General features: G+C 45.9%; 1 protein-coding gene across 2 annotated transcripts in view; it reads right to left on the bottom strand.

Annotated features, from left to right (window-relative positions):
- cpsf1 (cleavage and polyadenylation specific factor 1) overlaps nucleotides 1–20,578 on the bottom strand; it is a 142,267-nt gene that overhangs the window by 74,318 nt on the left and 47,371 nt on the right. The window contains exons 13-18 of one of the 2 annotated variants that reach the window (XM_072507982.1): nucleotides 16,901–16,993; nucleotides 16,089–16,140; nucleotides 15,607–15,701; nucleotides 14,199–14,273; nucleotides 13,432–13,512; nucleotides 8,274–8,375 (exon numbers count right to left, since the gene is read on the bottom strand). In XM_072507982.1, the coding sequence (XP_072364083.1) occupies nucleotides 8,274–8,375; nucleotides 13,432–13,512; nucleotides 14,199–14,273; nucleotides 15,607–15,701; nucleotides 16,089–16,140; nucleotides 16,901–16,993 (498 nt within the window). The remainder of the gene's footprint in view (nucleotides 1–8,273; nucleotides 8,376–13,431; nucleotides 13,513–14,198; nucleotides 14,274–15,606; nucleotides 15,702–16,088; nucleotides 16,141–16,900; nucleotides 16,994–20,578) is intronic. The other variant, XM_072507983.1, reaches the window with a different exon arrangement.

Genomic DNA, 20,578 nt, shown 5'->3' with positions numbered 1-20,578 from the left:
CTCCCATCCACTTACTCACCATTGAAATATTAGCGGCCCAATAATACTCACTTAGGCTCGGTAGTGCCAGCCCCCCCCTATCCCTACTACGCTGTAAGAATCCCTTCCTCACTCTCGGAGTCTTCCCGGCCCAAACAAAACCCATAATACTCTTTTCTATCCTTTTGAAAAAAGCCTTCGTGATCACCACCGGGAGACACTGAAACACAAAAAGGAATCTCGGGAGGACCACCATCTTAACTGCCTGCACCCTCCCTGCCATTGACAATGCTACCATGTCCCATCTCTTGAAATCTTCCTCCATCTGTTCCACCAACCGCGTCAAATTTAGCCTGTGCAATGTGCCCCAATTCTTAGCTATCTGGATCCCCAGGTAACGAAAGTCTCTTGTTACCTTCCTCAACGGTAGGTCTTCTATTTCTCTACTCTGCTCCCCTGGATGCACCACAAACAGCTCACTCTTTCCCATATTCAATTTATACCCTGAAAAATCCCCAAACTCCCCAAGTATCCGCATTATTTCTGGCATCCCCTCCGCTGGATCCGCCACATATAGTAGCAGATCATCCGCATATAAAGATACCCGGTGTTCTTCTCCTCCCCTAAGTATTCCCCTCCATCCCTTGGAACCTCTCAGCGCTATCGCCAGGGGCTCAATCGCCAGTGCAAACAGTAATGGGGACAGAGGACATCCCTGCCTTGTCCCTCTATGGAGCCGAAAATATGCCGATCCCCGTCCATTCGTGACCACACTCGCCACTGGGGCCCTATACAACAGCTGCACCCATCTAACATACCCCTCTCCGAACCCAAATCTCCTCAACACCTCCCACAGATAATCCCACTCCACTCTATCAAATGCTTTCTCGGCATCCATCGCCACTACTATCTCCGTTTCACCCTCTGGTGGGGCCATCATCATTACCCCTAACAACCTCCGTATGTTCGTGTTCAGCTGTCTCCCCTTCACAAACCCAGTTTGGTCCTCATGAACCACCCCCGGGACACATTCCTCTATTCTCATTGCCATTACCTTGGCCAAGACCTTGGCATCTACATTGAGGAGGGAGATTGGTCTGTAGGACCCGCATTGTAGCGGATCCTTTTCCTTCTTTAAAAGAAGCGATATCGTTGCTTCTGACATAGTCGGGGGCAGTTGTCCCCTTTCCTTTGCCTCGTTGAAGGTCCTCGTCAGTAGCGGGGCGAGCAAGTCCAAATATTTTCTGTAAAATTCAACTGGGAATCCGTCCGGTCCCGGGGCCTTTCCCGTCTGCATGTTCCTAATTCCTTTCACCACTTCTTCTACCGTGATCTGTGCTCCCAATCCCATCCTTTCCTGCTCTTCCACCTTGGGAATTTCCAGCCGATCCAAAAACTCCATCATTCTCTCCCTCCCATCCGGGGGTTGAGCTTCATACAATTTTTTATAAAATGTCTTAAACACTTCATTCACTCTCTCCGCTCCCCGCTCCGTCTCTCCATCTTCGTCTCTCACCCCCCCTATTTCCCTCGCTGCTCCCCTTTTCCTCAATTGGTGTGCCAGCAATCTGCTCGCCTTCTCTCCATATTCATACTGTACACCCTGCGCCTTCCTCCATTGTGCCTCTGCAGTGCCTGTGGTCAGCAAGTCAAATTCCACATGCAGCCTTTGCCTTTCCCTATACAGTCCCTCCTCCGGTGCTTCCGCATACTGTCTGTCCACCCTCAAAAGTTCTTGCAACAACCGCTCCCGTTCCTTACTCTCCTGCTTCCCTTTATGTGTCCTTATTGATATCAGCTCCCCCCTAACCACCGCCTTCAACGCCTCCCAGACCACTCCCACCTGAACCTCCCCATTGTCATTGAGTTCCAAGTACTTTTCAATGCATCCCCTCACCCTTAAGCACACCCCCTCATCCGCCATTAGTCCCATATCCATTCTCCAGGGTGGACGCCCTCTTGTTTCCTCCCCTATCTCCAAGTCTACCCAGTGTGGGGCATGATCCGAAATGGCTATAGCCGTATATTCCGTTCCCCTCACCCTCGGGATCAATGCCCTACCCAACACAAAAAAGTCTATGCGTGAATAGACTTTATGGACATAGGAGAAAAACGAGAACTCCTTACTCCTAGGTCTACTGAATCTCCACGGGTCCACCCCTCCCATCTGCTCCATAAAATCCTTAAGCACCTTGGCTGCTGCCGGCCTCCTACCAGTCCTGGACTTCGACCTATCCAGCCTTGGTTCCAACACCGTGTTAAAGTCTCCCCCCATTATCAGCTTTCCGGTCTCTAGGTCTGGGATGCGTCCTAGCATTCGCCTCATAAAATTGGCATCGTCCCAATTCGGGGCATACACGTTTACCAACACCACCATCTCTCCCTGTAATTTGCCACTCACCATCACGTATCTGCCCCCGTTATCCGCCACTATAGTCTTTGCCTCGAACATTACCCGCTTCCCCACTAATATAGCCACCCCCCTGTTTTTCGCATCCAGCCCCGAATGGAACACCTGCCCTACCCATCCTTTGCGCAACCTAACCTGATCTATCAGTTTCAGGTGCGTTTCCTGTAACATGACCACATCTGCTTTAAGTTTCTTAAGGTGTGCGAGTACTCGTGCCCTCTTTATCGGCCCGTTAAGCCCCCTCACGTTCCACGTGATCAGCCGAGTTGGGGGGCTTCCCACCCCCCCCCCTTGCCGGTTAGCCATCATCTTTTTCCAGCTTCTCGCCCAGTTCCCACGCGGCTGTATTTCTCCCAGACGGTGCCCCCCCGCCCATCCTTTCCCGCACCCACTCCCCCCTTTCCCCAGCAGCAGCAACCCAGTAATTCCCCCCTCCCCCCCCCCCCCGCTAGACCCCCCGCTAGCGTAATTACTCCCCCCATGTTGCTCCCAGAAGTCAGCAAACTCTGGCTGACCTCGGCTTCCCCCCGTGATCACGGCTCGCCCCGTGCGGCGCCCCCTCCTTCCTGCTTCTCTATTCCCGCCATAATTATCATAGCGCGGGAACCAAGCCCGCGCCTCTCCCTCGGCCCCGCCTCCCATGGCCAACGCCCCATCTCCTCTCCCTCCCCACCTCCCCCCCTCACCACCTGTGGGAGAAAGAAAAGTTACCATACCGCAGGATTAATCATACAATCCCTCTTCGCCCCCCCCCCCACTCGTCCCACCACTTTGTCCAAACGTTCATTTTCGTAGTCCAATCATTCCAATTTTTCTTCTACAATAAAAGTCCACGCTTCATCCGCCGTCTCAAAGTAGTGGTGCCTCCCTTGATATGTGACCCACAGTCTTGCCGGTTGCAGCATTCCAAACTTTATCTTTTTTTTGTGAAGTACCGCTTTGGCCCGATTAAAGCTCGCCCTCCTTCTCGCCACCTCCGCACTCCAATCTTGATAGACGCGGATCACCGCGTTCTCCCATTTACTACACCGAGTTTTCTTCGCCCATCTAAGGACCATTTCTCTATCCTTAAAACGGAGAAATCTCACCACTATGGCTCTGGGAGCTTCTCCTGCTCTCGGTCCTCGCACCATAACTCGGTATGCTCCCTCCACCTCCAACGGACCCGTCGGGGCCTCCACTCCCATTAACGAGTGCAGCATCGTGCTCACATATGCCCCGACGTCCGCCCCCTCCACACCTTCAGGAAGGCCAAGAATCCTCAAGTTGTTCCTCCTTGCGTTATTTTCCAGTGCCTCCAACCTCTCCACAGATCGTTTCTGGTGTGCCTCCTGTATCTCCGACTTCACCACCAGGCCCTGTATGTCGTTTTCATTCTCTGCTGCTTTCGCCTTCACGACCCGAAGCTCCTGCTCCTGGGTCTTTTGTTCCTCTTTCAGCCCTTCAATCGCCTGTAATATCGGGGCCAACAACTCTTTCTTCATTTCCTTTTTTATCTCCTCCACGCAGCGTTTCAAAAACTCTTGTTGTTCAGGGCCCCATATGAAACTGCCACCTTCCGACGCCATCTTGGTTTCTGCTTGCCTTCCTTGCCGTTGTTCCAAAGGATCCGCTGCAATCCGGCCACTTTCCTCTCCTTTTTCCATCCGTGTCCAGGGGGAACACCCTTCTGGTTTACCGCACGGTGTTTTCAGCCGTTAAAATTGCCGTTGGGGCTCCTATCAAGAGCCCAAAAGTCCGTTTCACAGGGAGCTGCCGAAACGTGCGACTCAGCTGGTCATCGCCGCACCCGGAAGCACATTGTGTATTTATGTACGTCCTGTGTTTTTTCATATATGGAATGATCTGTCTGGACTGTAAGCAGAACAATACTTTTCACTGTACATGTGACAATAAAAGAAATCCAAATCCAATCCAAAATTATGGCCCCCTTCAGGTATTCACTCAGCTTCAGGTTTACTGGTGCGGAGAAACTGTTCTCAAAATAATCTGGACCATCCTGACAGAGCCTGCATGTTTCACAGGGAAGGTTAAATGGCCCTTTGAGACAATAATTTAAGACAAAATTAACTGTCACTTGGAAAAATTAAAATAAAATAATTGACAAAGTTAAGTTAATAAATCATCGTCTGGATTTGACAAGCTCTGGTGAGGTAATGGAGTGGGTGAGGGTAGCGCAGTTGGTGCTGAGCATAACAACTTTCAGAAGCCATTTGCTAAAGTACCACAAATCGACCTGCCAAAAAGATTGAAGCCACCATTCAAGGATCACTCAAATTCAAGAAACAAGTGGGCCGGTTACAGCTCATTGACACATTCCCTTCCCAAGCCTCTGGCTGCTGTGGGAATTATAAATCATTAGGAGCTGAATTCAACTGAAAATAACATTATCAAGGAGGAAAATGGCAGGAGGAGGAGGAGGACCTGGAGGCAGACCCTAGCAGCTAAAAGGAGAGAAGAACTGGAGACAGATAGCAGAAGCTAAAAGAACAGGATAAAGGATAGCAGCAGGTACTAAAAGAGGAGAGGAGACTGCTATCCAATAAAGTCTTTTCAGTTTCCTTTTATGTTACCCATTGATTTATTCTCATACTCTCTCTTAGCCGTTAAATTTCCTTTTTCATGTCACCCTCTGTACCTCATGCATTCAGCTTTCTTATTAGCTTGACACTTATCATGAGACTCTTTTTTTCAGTTTATATCTTTAGCAATGCAGGGAAATCAAATTCCTGTCCCCTGGTTGGGATGGCGTCCAGTGGCCCTGATACCTGAACTACCTCCTCTTTTAAGGCCACCTATTGCTCTATACTGTTTTACCTGCCAATCAGATCATCTCGGAATTAACCCTCCTCGAGATGAGTATTGTCAAAATTTGCGTATTCTTCCATATCCTGTTTACTTCAAACTGAATAATATTACCACCGTCACCTAAATGTTCTCCAGAAGAAAATACTTGGCTCACTTTATCCCCCAGAATCGGAGCTGGAAAGACTGTTCAAGAATGTTGACTATAACCAAATAAAGTGTCACCATTGCATCCCAATTGCTTTTTGACATTTTAACTCCTAGTTCCTAAATCTGGACAAATAATCCAGTGGAGAATTTCTGCACAATCCCGGCTCTCTAACGCAGTTTCTATGGTGACATTTCCAAAGCCCTGGAGATAAAGTGCTGGTGACGGAAGAACAGAAGAATTAGGAGCTGCAGCAGGGTAGTCGGCCTGCTCCACCAATCCACTGGCCTGATGTGGCTTTAATTCCGCTTTCGTGCCCGCCTCCCATAACCCTCGGCTCTCTTGTCAATCAAGTTTAACTCGGCCTTTAATATATTCACTGACCCAGCTTGGAGGAGACATATAGTCCCGGTGGGAGCAACCAGAGTGAAACGCTGTTTATTTAAACGATTCAAAAGGAACCCCAATCAGCAAAGCGAAACACAAAACTAATGAGGCCAATGTGGCACTGGGTGCAGCTTTGAGATTTTGTGATTTAGTTTCTCTACTGCGAATATTATCCACAGGACAAATAATCACCTGGCTTCATTTTCACTACCAATGAACAATCGTCCAGAGTGTCCCACGTTACAGTGATTTGGAAAACTAACTGTGTTGTAATAACAATGCCACACTGCACTGTAGATCAATTTAGAAAGACAGTGCAACAAATCAGTTATATAAACTGGGAAGTGCTCCTGATACAGAGCAGGAAGTGGTAATCAGGTAAACAACATCCCCCTTTATCACCAGGGTATGTAAACTTCCCTACCCCTGATATTGTGCCAATAATTGTTAGGAAAACAAAGGTAATTTTAAGGAATTTATATTTGTATTGGGAAACATTTGACACGAGGTATAGTTTGAAGTGGGTTTAATGCTTCTGTGGAAGGAAGGATAGAAGGGAAAAACCTATAGTTAGATTCATGCTGGATAACAGCGTTTCAATCCGTGGGGGATTTTGGATCCAGAAGAAACCATCTAGGGGTGGCACAGTGTCACAGTGGTTAGCACTGTAGCCTCACAGCGCCAGGGGCCTGGGCTCAATTCCGGACTGGGGTGACTCTGTTGAGTCTGTACATTCTCACAGTGTCTGCGAGAACATAGAACATACAGTGCAGCAGGAGGCCATTCAACCCATCAAGTCTGCATCAACCCACTTAAGCCCTCACTTCCATCCTATCCCCGAAACTCAATAACCCCATCTAACCTTTTTTGGTCGCTAAGGGCAATTTAGCACGGCCAATCCACCTAACCTGCACGTCTTTGGACTGCGGGAGGAAACCGGAGCACCCGGAGGAAACCCACGCAGACACGGGGAGAACGTGCAGACTCCACACAGACATTGACCCAAGCCGGGAACCGAACCTGGGACCCTGGCGCTGTGAAGCCACAGTGCTAACCACTGTGCTACCCTCTGGGTGGGTTTCCTCTGGGTGCTCCAGTTTCCTCCCACTGTCCAAAAAGGTGCAGGTTAGGTGGATTGGCCATGCTAAATTGCCCCTTAAGTGTCCAAAAGGTTAGGTGGGGGTTACTGGGACACGGTCGGGGCATGGGCCTAGGTAGGGTGCTCTTTCCAAGGGTCGGTGCAGACTTGATGGGCTGAATGGCCTCCTTCTGCACTATAGAGATTCTATTCTATGAAGCTGTGCTTCATAGAATTTACAGTGTAGGACAACGACATTTGGCCCATCGAGTCTGCACCGGCCCCTGAACGAGCACCCCACTTAAGCCCACATCTCCACCCAATAGTGCTTCTATTGTGCTTGGAGAGGGTTGCAGCGTGAAGAGTAAATAAAAGCCGAGAGAAGGATATGTCGTTGGTTAGCAACATGGGCCACTTTCCAGAGGGAAGGGATTGCCTTTGTTCTTAGTTTAACTGGAAGCCAAGGCAGCAGAAGAGGGACACTGGTGAGTGAACATCTCTCAACTCTGTCAGAAGCTGGACAGGACAAGTGAGCTGCAAAGAAGCAGACTTCCCAAACAACCAGATATAATGCAGATAACTACAGGATTGGGACAGAAAGAATGTCTCAAGACTGAAGAGAACAGAGACCAAGGTATTCAGGAAAGTTCAATGTAGAAGCAGACAAAGTATTGTGAGTGAAAGAGACAGTTGCAGGAACCAGAGCTGAAGTGGGAAAGCAGACTTCAGAGGTAAATCAAAATTTTAATAAGAGTCTGGGAATCGAGAGTTAAAGCAATTGTGACACTTTGTACAGCAGTCAAGATAAAGAAATCCTGAAGAGGGGGTTTGGGGGGGGAAGAGTTGTAAAACCTGGATACTGGATTTGTTGTTAAAGGTGGAGCAGAAGCTTTGTTTGAAAGAGTAATTTGGAAAAGTTAGGCTGGATTTCAGAATGCAAGCCACTAATGGAAAGCATTGCTGTGAAAGAAGATTATAAAGCCTGTTTTTTGGGAGTGGAGCTTTGAATCTCTCATGTGACAAACATTTGGGGGGCATTGTGAGGAGAAATCCAGACATTCACTTGGGTTCAGAGTGTAGTGTGTATTTGACCACAGCCAATCTGCGTACTTAAAGGGACTTTATGTTACTGAGACCATTGTAGTTTAAGATGTACTTTTAATCCTTGTTAATCTTAAAATGTGTATATTTGTTCAACAAGGGACTATTGGAGCATAATCCAACCTTTCATGTTTACTAAATGTTTTATTATTTTGTTGTTAATTAGCAGTCCTGTAACTCTGTTTCTCTGCATTTTCCAAAAGAAAGTAAAATTAACGGTCCTTTGAGTCAGGGATCCATTCTGGGATCTTCCCATCTAGTTATAACACCAACTGGGATTGTAGCATCATTGTAATTAGTCATCTTTGGTTTCAAATATAAAAGTTAAATGTATACAAAGACTAAAAATCTATTTTACCTCTTACCTTTGCGTTTACCTCATCTTTCTTATCAGAGGCAATCACTGTCCACATATCATGGCAACCAGGAAGTTCAAAGGTTGTGACAACCTGGGCACGAATACTACGCTGTTTGAAAATAAAAACAGAGATTCAAATGGTTATTGGGTGTCCTCGGTGTGCCTCACAGCTGAGTGAGTTTTTTAGCTACTGACTGGCTTTTCGATTTTAGGCTGCTGCATGGGGAATACCCTGTGGGAAAGTGGTGCAAATAGCTCCTCAGATTAGAGGCGAATTATAATTATTATTGCAACTCTTCTGGACTAACAGGTATTTGGCTTCACCTCTCGCTATCACCGCAACCTACGGGTTTCTTTAACCAGTCCAGTCAAAACTGCAGCAAACAACTAGATTTCCTGCTCTTTTGCCTTCTTTTCAGCAGTTTTATAGAAAGGGTGACGGCTGGAGGGACAGAATCTCCAAAACCTTTCATTCAAACAGAATGTTTTACATTTCTCACAGATGCTTTGGTGAAATGTTCTGGTCGACTGAAAGTACCCTGGTCTTTATAAACTTGCTATTCTCACTTTTCCCAGAACTGGCGGTGTAACTCTCAGCAGGGTACAACAAACAGCCAGAAAACATCCCATTTCCTACAAAGGCAATTAACCACGGGAGAGTCAATATTACTGTTTATTGTTATTTACAGCACAGGAGGCGGCCCATCCTGTCAGCACTGGCTCCCAAAAGGGCTACCCATCTAGTCCCATTCTCCAGCTCTATCTCCGTCGCCCTCTAAATTAATCACTCTGAATACATACCCAGCTCTCTTTTGAAACCTCCTATGGAATCTACCTCCACCACTCTCCCAGGCACCACATTCCAAACCCTAACAACTCTGAGTAAAGAAGTTTATCCTCATCTCACTCCTAGCCTCTTGATGACCATCTTGAAATTGTAACTCCTCGTCACTGACATACCAACTAGTGGAAACAGAATATCTTCTTTTTTTTTTAAATTTAGAGTACCCAATTCTTTTTTTCCAATTAAGGGCTAATTTAGCGTGGCCAATTCACCTACCCCGCACATCTTTGGGTTGTGGGGGTGAGACCCACGCAGACACAGGGAGAACGTGCAAACTCCACACGGACAGTGACCCAGAGCCGGGATCGAAGAATATCCATCTTTACCCTGTCAAAATTGTTCACAATTTTGAACACCTCAAAAAGGTCACCTCTTAATCTTCTCTGCTCCAAAGAGAACAAGCCCAATTTCTCCAATCTTTCCTGGTATCTAAAATTCTTCATTCCTGGTTTCATTGGAGTAAATCTCCTCTGCACTTCCTCCAGGGCTTTAACATCCTTCCTTAAATAAGGTGTCCAGAACGGAACACAATACTCCAAATGTGGTCTGACCAATGATTTGTAGAGGTGTAGCTTCACTTCCTTGCTTTTATACTCTATGCCTCTATTTATAAACCCAAGGATGCTATAAACCTTCTTAACAACTGTTTCAATTTGCCTGGCCACCTGCAGAGAATTATACACTTGAACCCCAAGATCCCTCTGCTCCTGTACGCCCCTCAAAATTGCACCATTGAGCCTATATTGTCTTCGACCACAATGCATTACCTCACATTTCACTGCATTGAAGTTTATCTGCCAGGTGTCTGCCCATTTGGCCAACTTGTCAATGTCCCTTTGAAGTTTCTCAGCATCATCCTCACAATTCACTATTCTCCCTAGCTTTGTATCGTCTGCAAACTTGTCCTCAACACCCATTTCTAAACCATTTATATAAATCATAAAATGTATGCGTCTCTCTCCCCCCCCCCCCCCAGGGAACACCACTTTCAACTCTTCTCCAATTTGAGAAATGCCTATCTATACCTATCCTGTTTCCTATCTCTTACCCATGCTAATCCATGCTGCCAAGGACCCATCAATCCCAAACATTTTTAATTTGCTAACCAGCCTGCCATGTGGCACCATATCAAATGCTTTCTGAAAATCCAACTATACAACATCCAACTACCCTCGTCCACTGCCTGTGTCACCTCACCAAAAAACTCAACTAAATTTGTCAGATATGACCTGCCCTTGACAAAGCCATGTTGAGTGTCTAGCATTAACTTATTTTTCTCCATGTGTATATTGATCTCATCCCGTATTGTGGCCTCCATCAGTTTTCCCACAATTGATGTCAAGCTAACAGGTCTATAGTTTCCTGGGTTATCCTTTGCCCCTTTCTGAAACAGGGTCACATTTGAAATCCTCCAGTCCCCCTGAGATTAATCCTATCTAACAGCAGGAAAAAAAGAACTCATATAGTCTCTACAACTCAAACGGAGAGAAAAAGGTAAAATCTAAATTCTACTGCCTTTCAAAGAGTTGTTCAAGTAACAAATTTGTCCTTGGATGTTCCAGAATTGGCCAATGATCTTGGGTATTACCCTGGTAATCCCAAAATTTAATGCAGCAGTGGGTACAGGATTTGCAAGTCATAGAATCATAGAATTTACAGTGTAGGAGGCGGCCAGTCAACCCATCGAGCCTGTACCGACCCTTGGAAAGAGCATCCCACCCAAGCTCACGCCTCACCATATCCCCGTAACCCCTAAGGGGCAATTTAGCATGGCCAATCCACCTAACCTGCACATCTTTGGACCGTGGGAAGAAACCGGAGCATCCGGAGGAAACCCACGCAGACACGGGGAGAAAGTGCAACTTAGAACAAGGGTTTCCTTAACATGAAGTTGCAAACTATTCATAATAATTCGACCAAATAAAAGACAGATTTGAACAGTCATTTGAGTTTTCCCCTTTCTCTCCAATCCGGGGAGGCCAAGGACAATTGCAGCAAACCACTTCTGAGATCCGATACACTGCAAAGCAACAGAAAGCAACAGATAGCCAACAAGGTTAAGTGAGTGCTCAAAGACTTGGCAAATGGAGCATAATGTGGAAAAAATTTAAATTCCATTTTTCAAGCACATTATCTAAATGGTCACAGCTCAGAGATACAGAGGGATGTAGGTTTCCTGTGGTCTCACCAATTCCTTGTATGACAAATGAAAAATGAAATGAAATGAAAATTGCTTATTGTCATAAGTAAGCTTCAAATGAAGTTACTGTGAAAAGCCCCTAGTCGCCACATTCCGGCGCCTGTTCGGTGAGGCTGGTATGGGAATTGAACCGTGCTGCTGTCCTGCCTTGATCTGCTTTAAAAGCCAGCTATTTAGCCCCGTGCTAAACCAGCCCCTTAAACCAGACTGAAGCATAACCTCCCTACTTTTGTATTCAATTCCCATCACAATAAATGATAACATTCTATCAGCTTTCCTAATTACTTGCTGTACTTTTTGTGACTCACACTAGGACACCCAGATCCCTCTGCAGCGCTTGAGCATTCACCATTTTGATAACTTGCTTCTTTTGTATTCTTCCTGTCAAAATGAACTATTTCACACTCTTCCACATTATACACACATGACTGCGTGGCAAAATTTGGCTCCAACTCCATCTACAAGTTTGCTGATGGCACGACCGTATCTCAAACAACAATGAGTCAGAGTACAGACGGGAGATGGAGAACCTGGTGGAGTGGTGTAACGACAACTATCTCGCCCTCAACATCAGCAAAACTAAGGAGCTGGTCAACGACTTCAGGAAGTGTCGTACAAACCCCTGTCTGCATTAATGGTGCTGAGGTAGAGATGGTTGACAGCTTCAAATTCATAATAGTAATAATAATAAAAAGTCTGAGAACATGCACTACCAGATTCAAAAACGGCTTCTTCCCTGTTGTTACGAGACTCCTGAATGACCCTCTTATGGACTTAACTGATTTCTCTACTCATCTTCTCTAATGTGTAGTACACTCCGTATGCTTCACCCGATGTCTGTGTCTATGTATTTACATTGTGCATTTATCGTGTCTTGTATTTTTTCATGCGCATTTAACGTGTCTTGTATTTTTTCATGCATGGAACGATCTGCCTGGACTGTACGCAGAATAATACTTTTCACTGTACCTTGGTGCACGTGACAATAAATCTAATTCTGCTCCATTTGCCAGATCTTAGCTCACTCATTAAACCTACGTATATTGTTTTGTAGACTTGTGTCCTTTTCACATCTTGCTATCCTACCCATCTTTGTGTTCTCAGCTAATTAGGCAAATCATCCAAGTCATTTATATGAATTGTAAAATGTTGAGGCTCCAGTACTAATCCCTGCGGCACACCATTTGTTCCATCTTACAAACCAAAAAAACATTTGTACCTACCCTGTTTCCTGCTAGCTAGACAAGTCTTCTATCCTTGCCTACACATTACCCCCTCCACCATGAGCTTTTATTTTTCACTATAACATTTGACGTAGCATCTTATTAAATGCCTCTAAATCTAAGTACAGTACATCCACTGGTTCCCCCTTATCTATAGCACATGTGACTCCTTCAAAGAACTCCAATAAATGATTTCCCATTCACAAAACCATGCTGATCCCGCCTGATGACCCGGAATTTTTCCCAAGTGCCCTGCTATCATAATACCTTCTAACATTTTCCCCCATGACTGATGTTCATGTACTGAGCTGTAGTTGTCTGCTTGTGTGTTTCTCCCTTTTTGAATAAAAAGGTCACATCAGCATTTTCAAATGTAATGGAATCTTTCCAGAATCCATGGATTAAAACCAGTGTCTGCATGGGTTTCCTCCGGGTGCTCCGGTTTCCTCCCACAGTTCAAAGACGTGCAGGTTAGGTAGATTGGCCATGTTAAATTGCCCTTAGTGACCAAAAAGGTTAGGAGGGGTTATTGGGTTACGGGGATAGGGGGGAAGTGAGGGCTTAAGTGGGTCGGGCAGACTTGATGGTCCGAATGGCCTCCTTCTGCACTGTATGTTCTATAATGGAGACTGATGGAAGTAAGAAGTTCCACCATTTTGAGTTGTGTAATGAGCGTTGACTTCAAAACACTGAAGATGCAGGGAGGAGAAAATGGGTTCAGCATGGTTTTGTGAAACTTAGGAAGAGGAAAAGCATTGACTATCGTAGTATCCACAGATAAGAAAGACAGGCAGACAGATGTTAGAGAGATTGCATCGCAGATGACAATCTTTTTAATTCAGACTGGCCAGGGGTATGGGAGCTGATTGATACCAGAAGTTAGCGTACAGTTTATTACCTGCAAGACGGAGAGTGCACCATTCTTTCCATATCCTGAACACACAACTATCTCCAAGTCAGGTTCCGGATTATTCTGAAACTAAAACGAAGTACAAGGTTAATGCTCCTGTGTATCACTTGGATTCGGAAACACTTTATACTGGTTCTAGCAAAGTCCAACAAGAATGCATTTTCCAGTTTATTTGGTCATAGTCACCATGCTCCCTCATTCTTAACAGTGCTGAGGAGTTGTCAGGACCTCGAGGCACCAGAGTCAGTAGTTAACACTACTCGCTTCTCTATGACTGTCCTAAACAGCCTGTTCTCTCTCTTCTAGCTCCAAGGGACAGCCAAGAGTTCACGTCTGTCAACTGTACAACTTGGGACAGGTTCTCGTGCTGAAAACTCTAGACATTCACAACTTAACTATCTCACTGCAAGCTACGAAATTTAGCTTCACCTTGCACGAGAGACCAAACTCCAATTCAAAGTGAAACAGGATCGGCACCCACAAACTAATCAGAGCTGTCTGCCGGGACATACACAAGCTTCCATGGATCTGCATTCGATTTTTATGAAGAGATCCTGCAATGGAGAAATAAACCAGGTGCTCACCACATTATTCCGCCTATTGCTCTACCTCCCTACTTTCCTTTTGACCTGGAAACGTTTCAGCCTGGATCCCTTTCTCAGTTGTGGTAACCTGTCTTTCCCTGTGCACACTCGCACCTAAACAGTCAGAGCTGCATATTTACTACTTTCTATAAACAACCAATTCTCACTCACCTCTTCGGAAAGGAAAGCAGGTTCTCCCATTGAAGCATTTACACAAGGACCAATATTCAATATACTGTCGCAGACCTGGAGAGAGAGAGAGAGAGAGAGACAGAGACAGGAGGGAAATCATTCGTACAGTGCAGGCAGCTTCAATCCGGAGATAGCTCCAAAACACGAGCAAAAACCAGCTCTGTGTGGCTCAAGGACTCTAGATCTCATCCCACACGGAGGTTTGAACATGTAATGCAGGTTAAATGGCACAGTGTCTTTGTGGGAGAACTTGGCAAATGACAAAGCTTTCACATCCATAGTAACACGGTTACCAAACACATCAAAAGGGGAGGAAGACCTTCAGGTCTATCAATGGCTTATGCACCAATCTCCCCAAATCGCTTACAAATGCTAACCATCTCAGGTGCCGATAAACCAGTAGTTTCAGAAGTAACTCTGGACAATCTCTCCCCCCCCCCCCCCCCCCAACCCCCCAGCCGATCAAGCAAGCTTCTGGAGAGCGGTCACCTGGTGATGAGGCAAACTAGCCCTGCTATCCAGCACTCCACGTTTCACTTTTCTTCGCATCACAGAATGATAAAAGGAGCACATCCTCAACCAATGGGCCAGTACCAAAGATCACACTCCCTTTCACCTCTGCCTCTCTACAGGTCCACCTGCCATAAATTGAGGTCCCATGGGTATTTAAACCATCAAGGGGAGGGGGGAAGATAAGGTTACCAGTAACTCCACCTCCAAATGAATCAAAAAAAAAAAAAAAAAAAAACAACTTGTGAAACAGCTAAACTACAGTTGAGTTAATAATTGTTCCCTTGGCCTAAAGTCTGTTTTCAGATCCGGTTTCTCTATTCCCTTGATAATCCAAAACAAAACATGGGAACTACACCCGAGACTCAAGAGGTTGAGGGAAATCTATGTAGTGTCCAAACTAGTACTTCCTGGACATCGAGCTAAACACCCACATTATATTTGCCTTTCTTGTCACCACTGTATCTTATGCAGAGTGTCAGGGTGATTTTGACCATGCAGAGTGTCAGGGTGATTTTGACCAAAGCCCCAGCTCCTTCTCCTGTCATTCTTTGCAGACTGTTCTCATTTATTTGTATTCCCATGACTTATTTCTCCTCCTCTTTTGACTTTGTCAGGATACTCTGCCTCAGGGCATCACAGAATGTATTTGCGCCCAATGATCCTGCAGCAGAAAGATGTGAAGTTAATAACGGACTCCTCTCTGCCTACCCAGGAGAATAATTAAAATCAGTCAGCATGTGTGAGTGCCCTTCTGCTGATTTACACACTAAACTATGTCACATTCAGTCATGGTAATGAGGTGATAACTTTAGATGTACTGGAAGCATTCAGCACACCACTGATCAGCTGTGACATTCAGCAAATCAGACCCTACCTCAAAGGAATAGGTGGCCAACTGAGTGCCAGACTGGGCCTCATTCCCATACACTTCAATCTCATCCATGTCGTCCAGTAAAGCAACATCACCAGCTGGAACGTAAAAAGGAAAGACTAATCAGCAAGTTCATTATTTCAATCACACCTCTCTCCCTCTCCCCGGCTATTGTGTCATTACCCAGCAGAGTGGGCTGACAGCGTTCAAACTGATTGTTGCGATGCACGAAAGGGGACAGCAAGGAAGAGGAGCTCTAAGATACACTTCCCATCCTTCTCTGGCTTTGGTGGGAGGGAAATGGAAAAAAAAAGGCAGGTCCCATGAGGTTCAGTAGGTTTCGGCCATTAAATCACATACATTGAAGTCGAATACCAGGTTGTTTGATTTAATTACACCACACTGGGTTTCACTTCACTTTAAGTATTGATAACTTGCATCCACTCCTCAGACATACAATTGAAAATTACTGAGGGGTTACTCACCAATCCAGCCCGCTGACAAATCCAGGCGTTTCTTTTTATTGGGTGGTTCCTCCTGTGGAACAAAACAAATCCAACCAAAGTCTGGGGTCAGAAGGAATGACCGTCTCAATTACTGTTCAAAATCCAGTGTCCTTTCCTTGCTGTGCTTTCCCCTTGCACTATATATTTTTAAATCATCTCCCTGAGGACAGTGATTCTTGTGGGGAGCAGGGGGCAGTTTATACATGCAAGGTCCGAGTCACCTCCCACAATTCAGCCCGTGCGGTCACTCTTCAATGTGGACCTTGGTGTGGAGCTTTAGTGGGAAGTTCAACCATGGGGGTATTCAAAAGCAGAGCTTAACCAGTCCTTACCCAACACAGAATCACATGTACAGAGCGCAGGAGGTGGCCATTCAGCCCCTCGTGCCTTCACTGAAACATCCGTGATCATTTTGTGTCGCTGAGCCAATTTTGGATCCAACCGGCCGCATTGCCCTGCATCCCATAGGATTTTACTTTTCTGTCCAGTCTGCCATGTGAGACCTTGTCAAATGCTTTACTAAATTGCATGTAGACCACATCAACTGCACTACACTCATCAAGTCTCCTTGTTTCTTTCTCAATTAATTCAATTAAGTTAGTATGGTACAAATGTCCCTGAACAAAACCTGGCTACCCCAGATTAATCCATTCCTTTCTCAGTAACAGTTTATCCTGGCTCTCAAAATTGAGTCTAATAATTTGCCCACCACCGAAGTCAGACAGGGTGGCATAGAATTATTTGGCCTATCCCTCGCACCCTTTTTAAACAATGGCACAACATTCACAGACCTCCAATCCTCTGGTACCTCGCTTGCATCTAGTGAGGGTTGTAAAATGATCCTCAGGGCATTCGCTATTTCCTCCCTGGCTTCCTTCAACAACCTGGAATACAATATATCCAGCCGTGGTGATTTATAAACCTTCAAGGATGTCAGTCCCTCCAGTTCTACTTCTTCCATAATGCTTATTTCATCAATGATTTCACACTCCTCCTCTTGAACTTGAATGTCTGTATAACGTCTCTCTTTAGTGACGAAAAGTACGCATTGAGAGCCTTGCTCACATCTTCTGCATCAACGGGTACCTTGTACATCTGATAGGACCGTACCTTTTCCTTAGTTATCCTCTTGCTCTTAAAGGATTGATGAAACGACTTTGGGATTTCCTTGATTTGACGTGCCAACTTTCTTTCTCAATTTCTTTTTAACTTAACACTATATTGGCTATACTCCTCCAGGATTTCGAACATATGACTTTTTGCGATTGTCACAAGCTTTCTTTCTCTGCTTTATCTTGGCCTGTGTGCTACTAGATAACCAAGGAGTTTTAGATTTGACAGTACCAGCAGTTTGCTTTGTGGGGTGATGCCAACACTGTGCCCGTAGAACCGTGGTAGGCAACCTGCGGGCCCATCAGGGTTCTGGGTGCGGCCCACGAGCCATTTTGTTGACTGTTGCCCCCGGGTAGGGTTGCCACATTCCGCTGATTCCCACCCAGGCAGTTTTTCCCTCCTGGTATGACTGAAGTGATTTGCACGCAAAGCGAGGGCGAGTGAACTGAGGTCCGTGCTGATCGCACACAACATTGCCTGTGAGAGCCGTGCGCTGACTCTGAGTCCAAAGTGTAAATATATATTTTGTTTTTACCATTTGAAGTCGAGGAGAGTTGAATTAATACATTTTTTTTTTTATTAGAGGGCAATTTTGCGTGGCCAATCCACCTACCCTGCTAATCTTTGTTGTGTGGTGGGGGGAGAGGGGGGGCACGCAGTCACAGGGAGAATGTGCAAATTCCTCAGGGACAAGTGACCGGGGCTGGAATCGAACCCAGGTCCTCGGCGCCATGAGGCAGCAGTGCTAACCACGGTGCCACCGTGCCGCTCGTGTGCTTTATTCATATATGATTAAGCATTTTCTATAACTTGTTAGGAAATATTCAGTGTGTATTAAATACTAGCCGTGTTAAATAGTTTTTCCACGTGTCTCCATTCCTTCTTTTGCCCATTACCATAGCCTGTGCCCTCTCATTTTTGATTCTTCCATCCTCCTACCTGCTCAGTCTAATCTCCTCTCAACACTTTCTTCTCCAAGGAAGACAGGTTCAACCTTTCCAATCTACCTACATAACTGAAGTTCCCCGTGTCTGGAAGCATTTACGCAAATATTTTAGAATTCATAGAATCCCTACAGTGCAGGAGTCCATTTAGCCGATCGAGTCTGCACCGACCTTCCGAAAGTACACTCTACCTAGGCCCACTGTCCCGTCCTATTCCCGTACATTGATTATGGCCAATCCACCTAACCTACACGTCTCTGCACTGTGGGATTAAACCGGAGCACATGGAGGAAATCCACGCAAACACGGGGAGAACATGCAAACTCCACACAGGCCGCAATCGAGGTTGGATCTACATTTGCTCCAATGCCTTTATACCTTTATTAAAATCTGGCTCTGAGACGTGCACACAATATTCTAGTTGAGGCCAAACCCGTGTTCTATACACGTTTTTAAAGTTTATTCCTAGGATGTAGGCACCGCAGGTTAGGTTGGCATTTATTGCCCTTGAGCAGGTGGTGGTGAGTTTCCTTCTTGAACCGTTGCAGTCCATGTGGTGTATGTACTCCCACTGTGCTGATAGGCAGGGAGTCCCAGGGCTTTTCCCCAGCAACAGTGAAGGAACGGCAATATATTTCCAACTCAGGATGGTGAGTGGCTTAGAGGGGAACCTCCAGGTGGTGGTGTTCCCGTGTGTCTGTTGCAAGATGGTAGCAGTCATAGAACATAACAGCGCAGTACAGGCACTTCGGCCCTCGATGTTGCGCCTACCTGTGAAACCACTATAAAGCCCATCTACACTATTCCCTTATCGTCCATATGTCTATCCAATGACCATTTGAATGCCCTTAGTGTTGGCGAGTCCACTACTGTTGCAGGCAGGGCATTCCACGCCCTTACTACTCTCTGAGTAAAGAACCTACCTCTGACATCTGTCCTATATCTATTGCCCCTCAATTTAAAGCTATGTCCCCTTGTGCGAGACATCACCATCCGAGGAAAAAGGCTCTCACTGTCCACCCTATCCAATCCTCTGATCATCTTGTATGCCTCAATTAAGTCACCTCTTAACCCTCTAACGAAAATAGCCTCAAGTCCCTCAGCCTTTCCTCATAAGATCTTCCCGCCATACCAGGCAACATTCTGGTAAATCTCCTCTGCACTCTTTCCAATGCTTCCACATCCTTCCGATAATGCGGCGACCAGAATTGCACGCAATACTCCAAATGCGGCCGCACCAGAGTTTTGTACAGCTGCAACATGACCTCATGGCTCTGAAACTCAATCCCTCTACTAATAAAAGCTAACACACCGTACGCCTTCTTGACAACCCTCTCAACCTGGGTGGCAACTTTCAGGGATCTATGTACATGGACACCGAGATCTCTCTGCTCATCCACACTGCCAAGAATCTTACCATTAGCCCAGTACTCAGTCTTCCTGTTATTCCTTCCAAAATGAATCACCTCACTTTTCTGCATTAAACTCAATTTGCCACCTCTCAGCCCAGCGCTGCAGCTTATCTATGTCCCTCTGTAACTTGTAACATCCTTCTCTTTAGGTCCTTCCTAGCTAACTTGTAACTCTCGAGCGCCCTAACTGAACCTTCATGTCTCATCTTTACATAAGCCTCCTCCTTCCTCTTGACATGTGTTTCGACTGCTTTAGTAAACCACGGTTCCCTTGCTCGACCACTTCCTCCCTGCCTGACAGGTACATACTTATCAAGGACACGCAGTAGCTGTTCCTTGAACAAGCTCCACATTTCCATTGTGCCCATCCCCTGCAGTTTTCCTCTCCATCCGATGCATCCTAAGTCTTGCCTGATCGCATCATAATTGCCTTTCCCCCAGATATAACTCTTGCCCTGCGGTATATACCTATCCCTTTCCATCACTAAAATAAACATAATCGAATTGTGGTCACTATCAAAGTGCTCACCTACCTCCAAATCTAACACCTGTCCTAATTCATTACCCAGTACCAAATCCAATATGGCTTCGCTTCACATTGGCCTATTCACATACTGTGTCAGGAAGCCCTCCTGCACACATTGGGCAAAAACGGACCCATCTACGATACTCGAACTATAGCGTTTCCAGTCAATATTTGGAAAGTTAAAGTCACCCATAACAACTACCCTGTTGCTTTTGCTCATATCCAGAATCATCTTTGCAATCCTTTCCTGTACATCTCTGGAACTTTTCGGAGGCCTATAGAACACCCCTAACAGGATGACCTCTCCTTTCCTGTTTCTAACCTCAGCCCATACTACCCCAGTAGACGGGTCCTCATCAAACGTCCTTTCAGCCACCGTAATAATGTCCTTGACTAACAATGCCACCCCTCCCCCTCTTTTACCACCTTCCCTGAGCTTACTGAAATATCTAAACCCCGGCACCTGCAACAACC

Source organism: Scyliorhinus torazame, chromosome 6 (assembly GCF_047496885.1).
Source record: "Scyliorhinus torazame isolate Kashiwa2021f chromosome 6, sScyTor2.1, whole genome shotgun sequence".
Classification (NCBI taxonomy): Eukaryota; Metazoa; Chordata; class Chondrichthyes; order Carcharhiniformes; family Scyliorhinidae; genus Scyliorhinus; species Scyliorhinus torazame.
The sequence above is the reverse complement of the archived record's forward strand: the minus strand, read 5'-3'. Positions and strand labels throughout refer to the sequence as shown.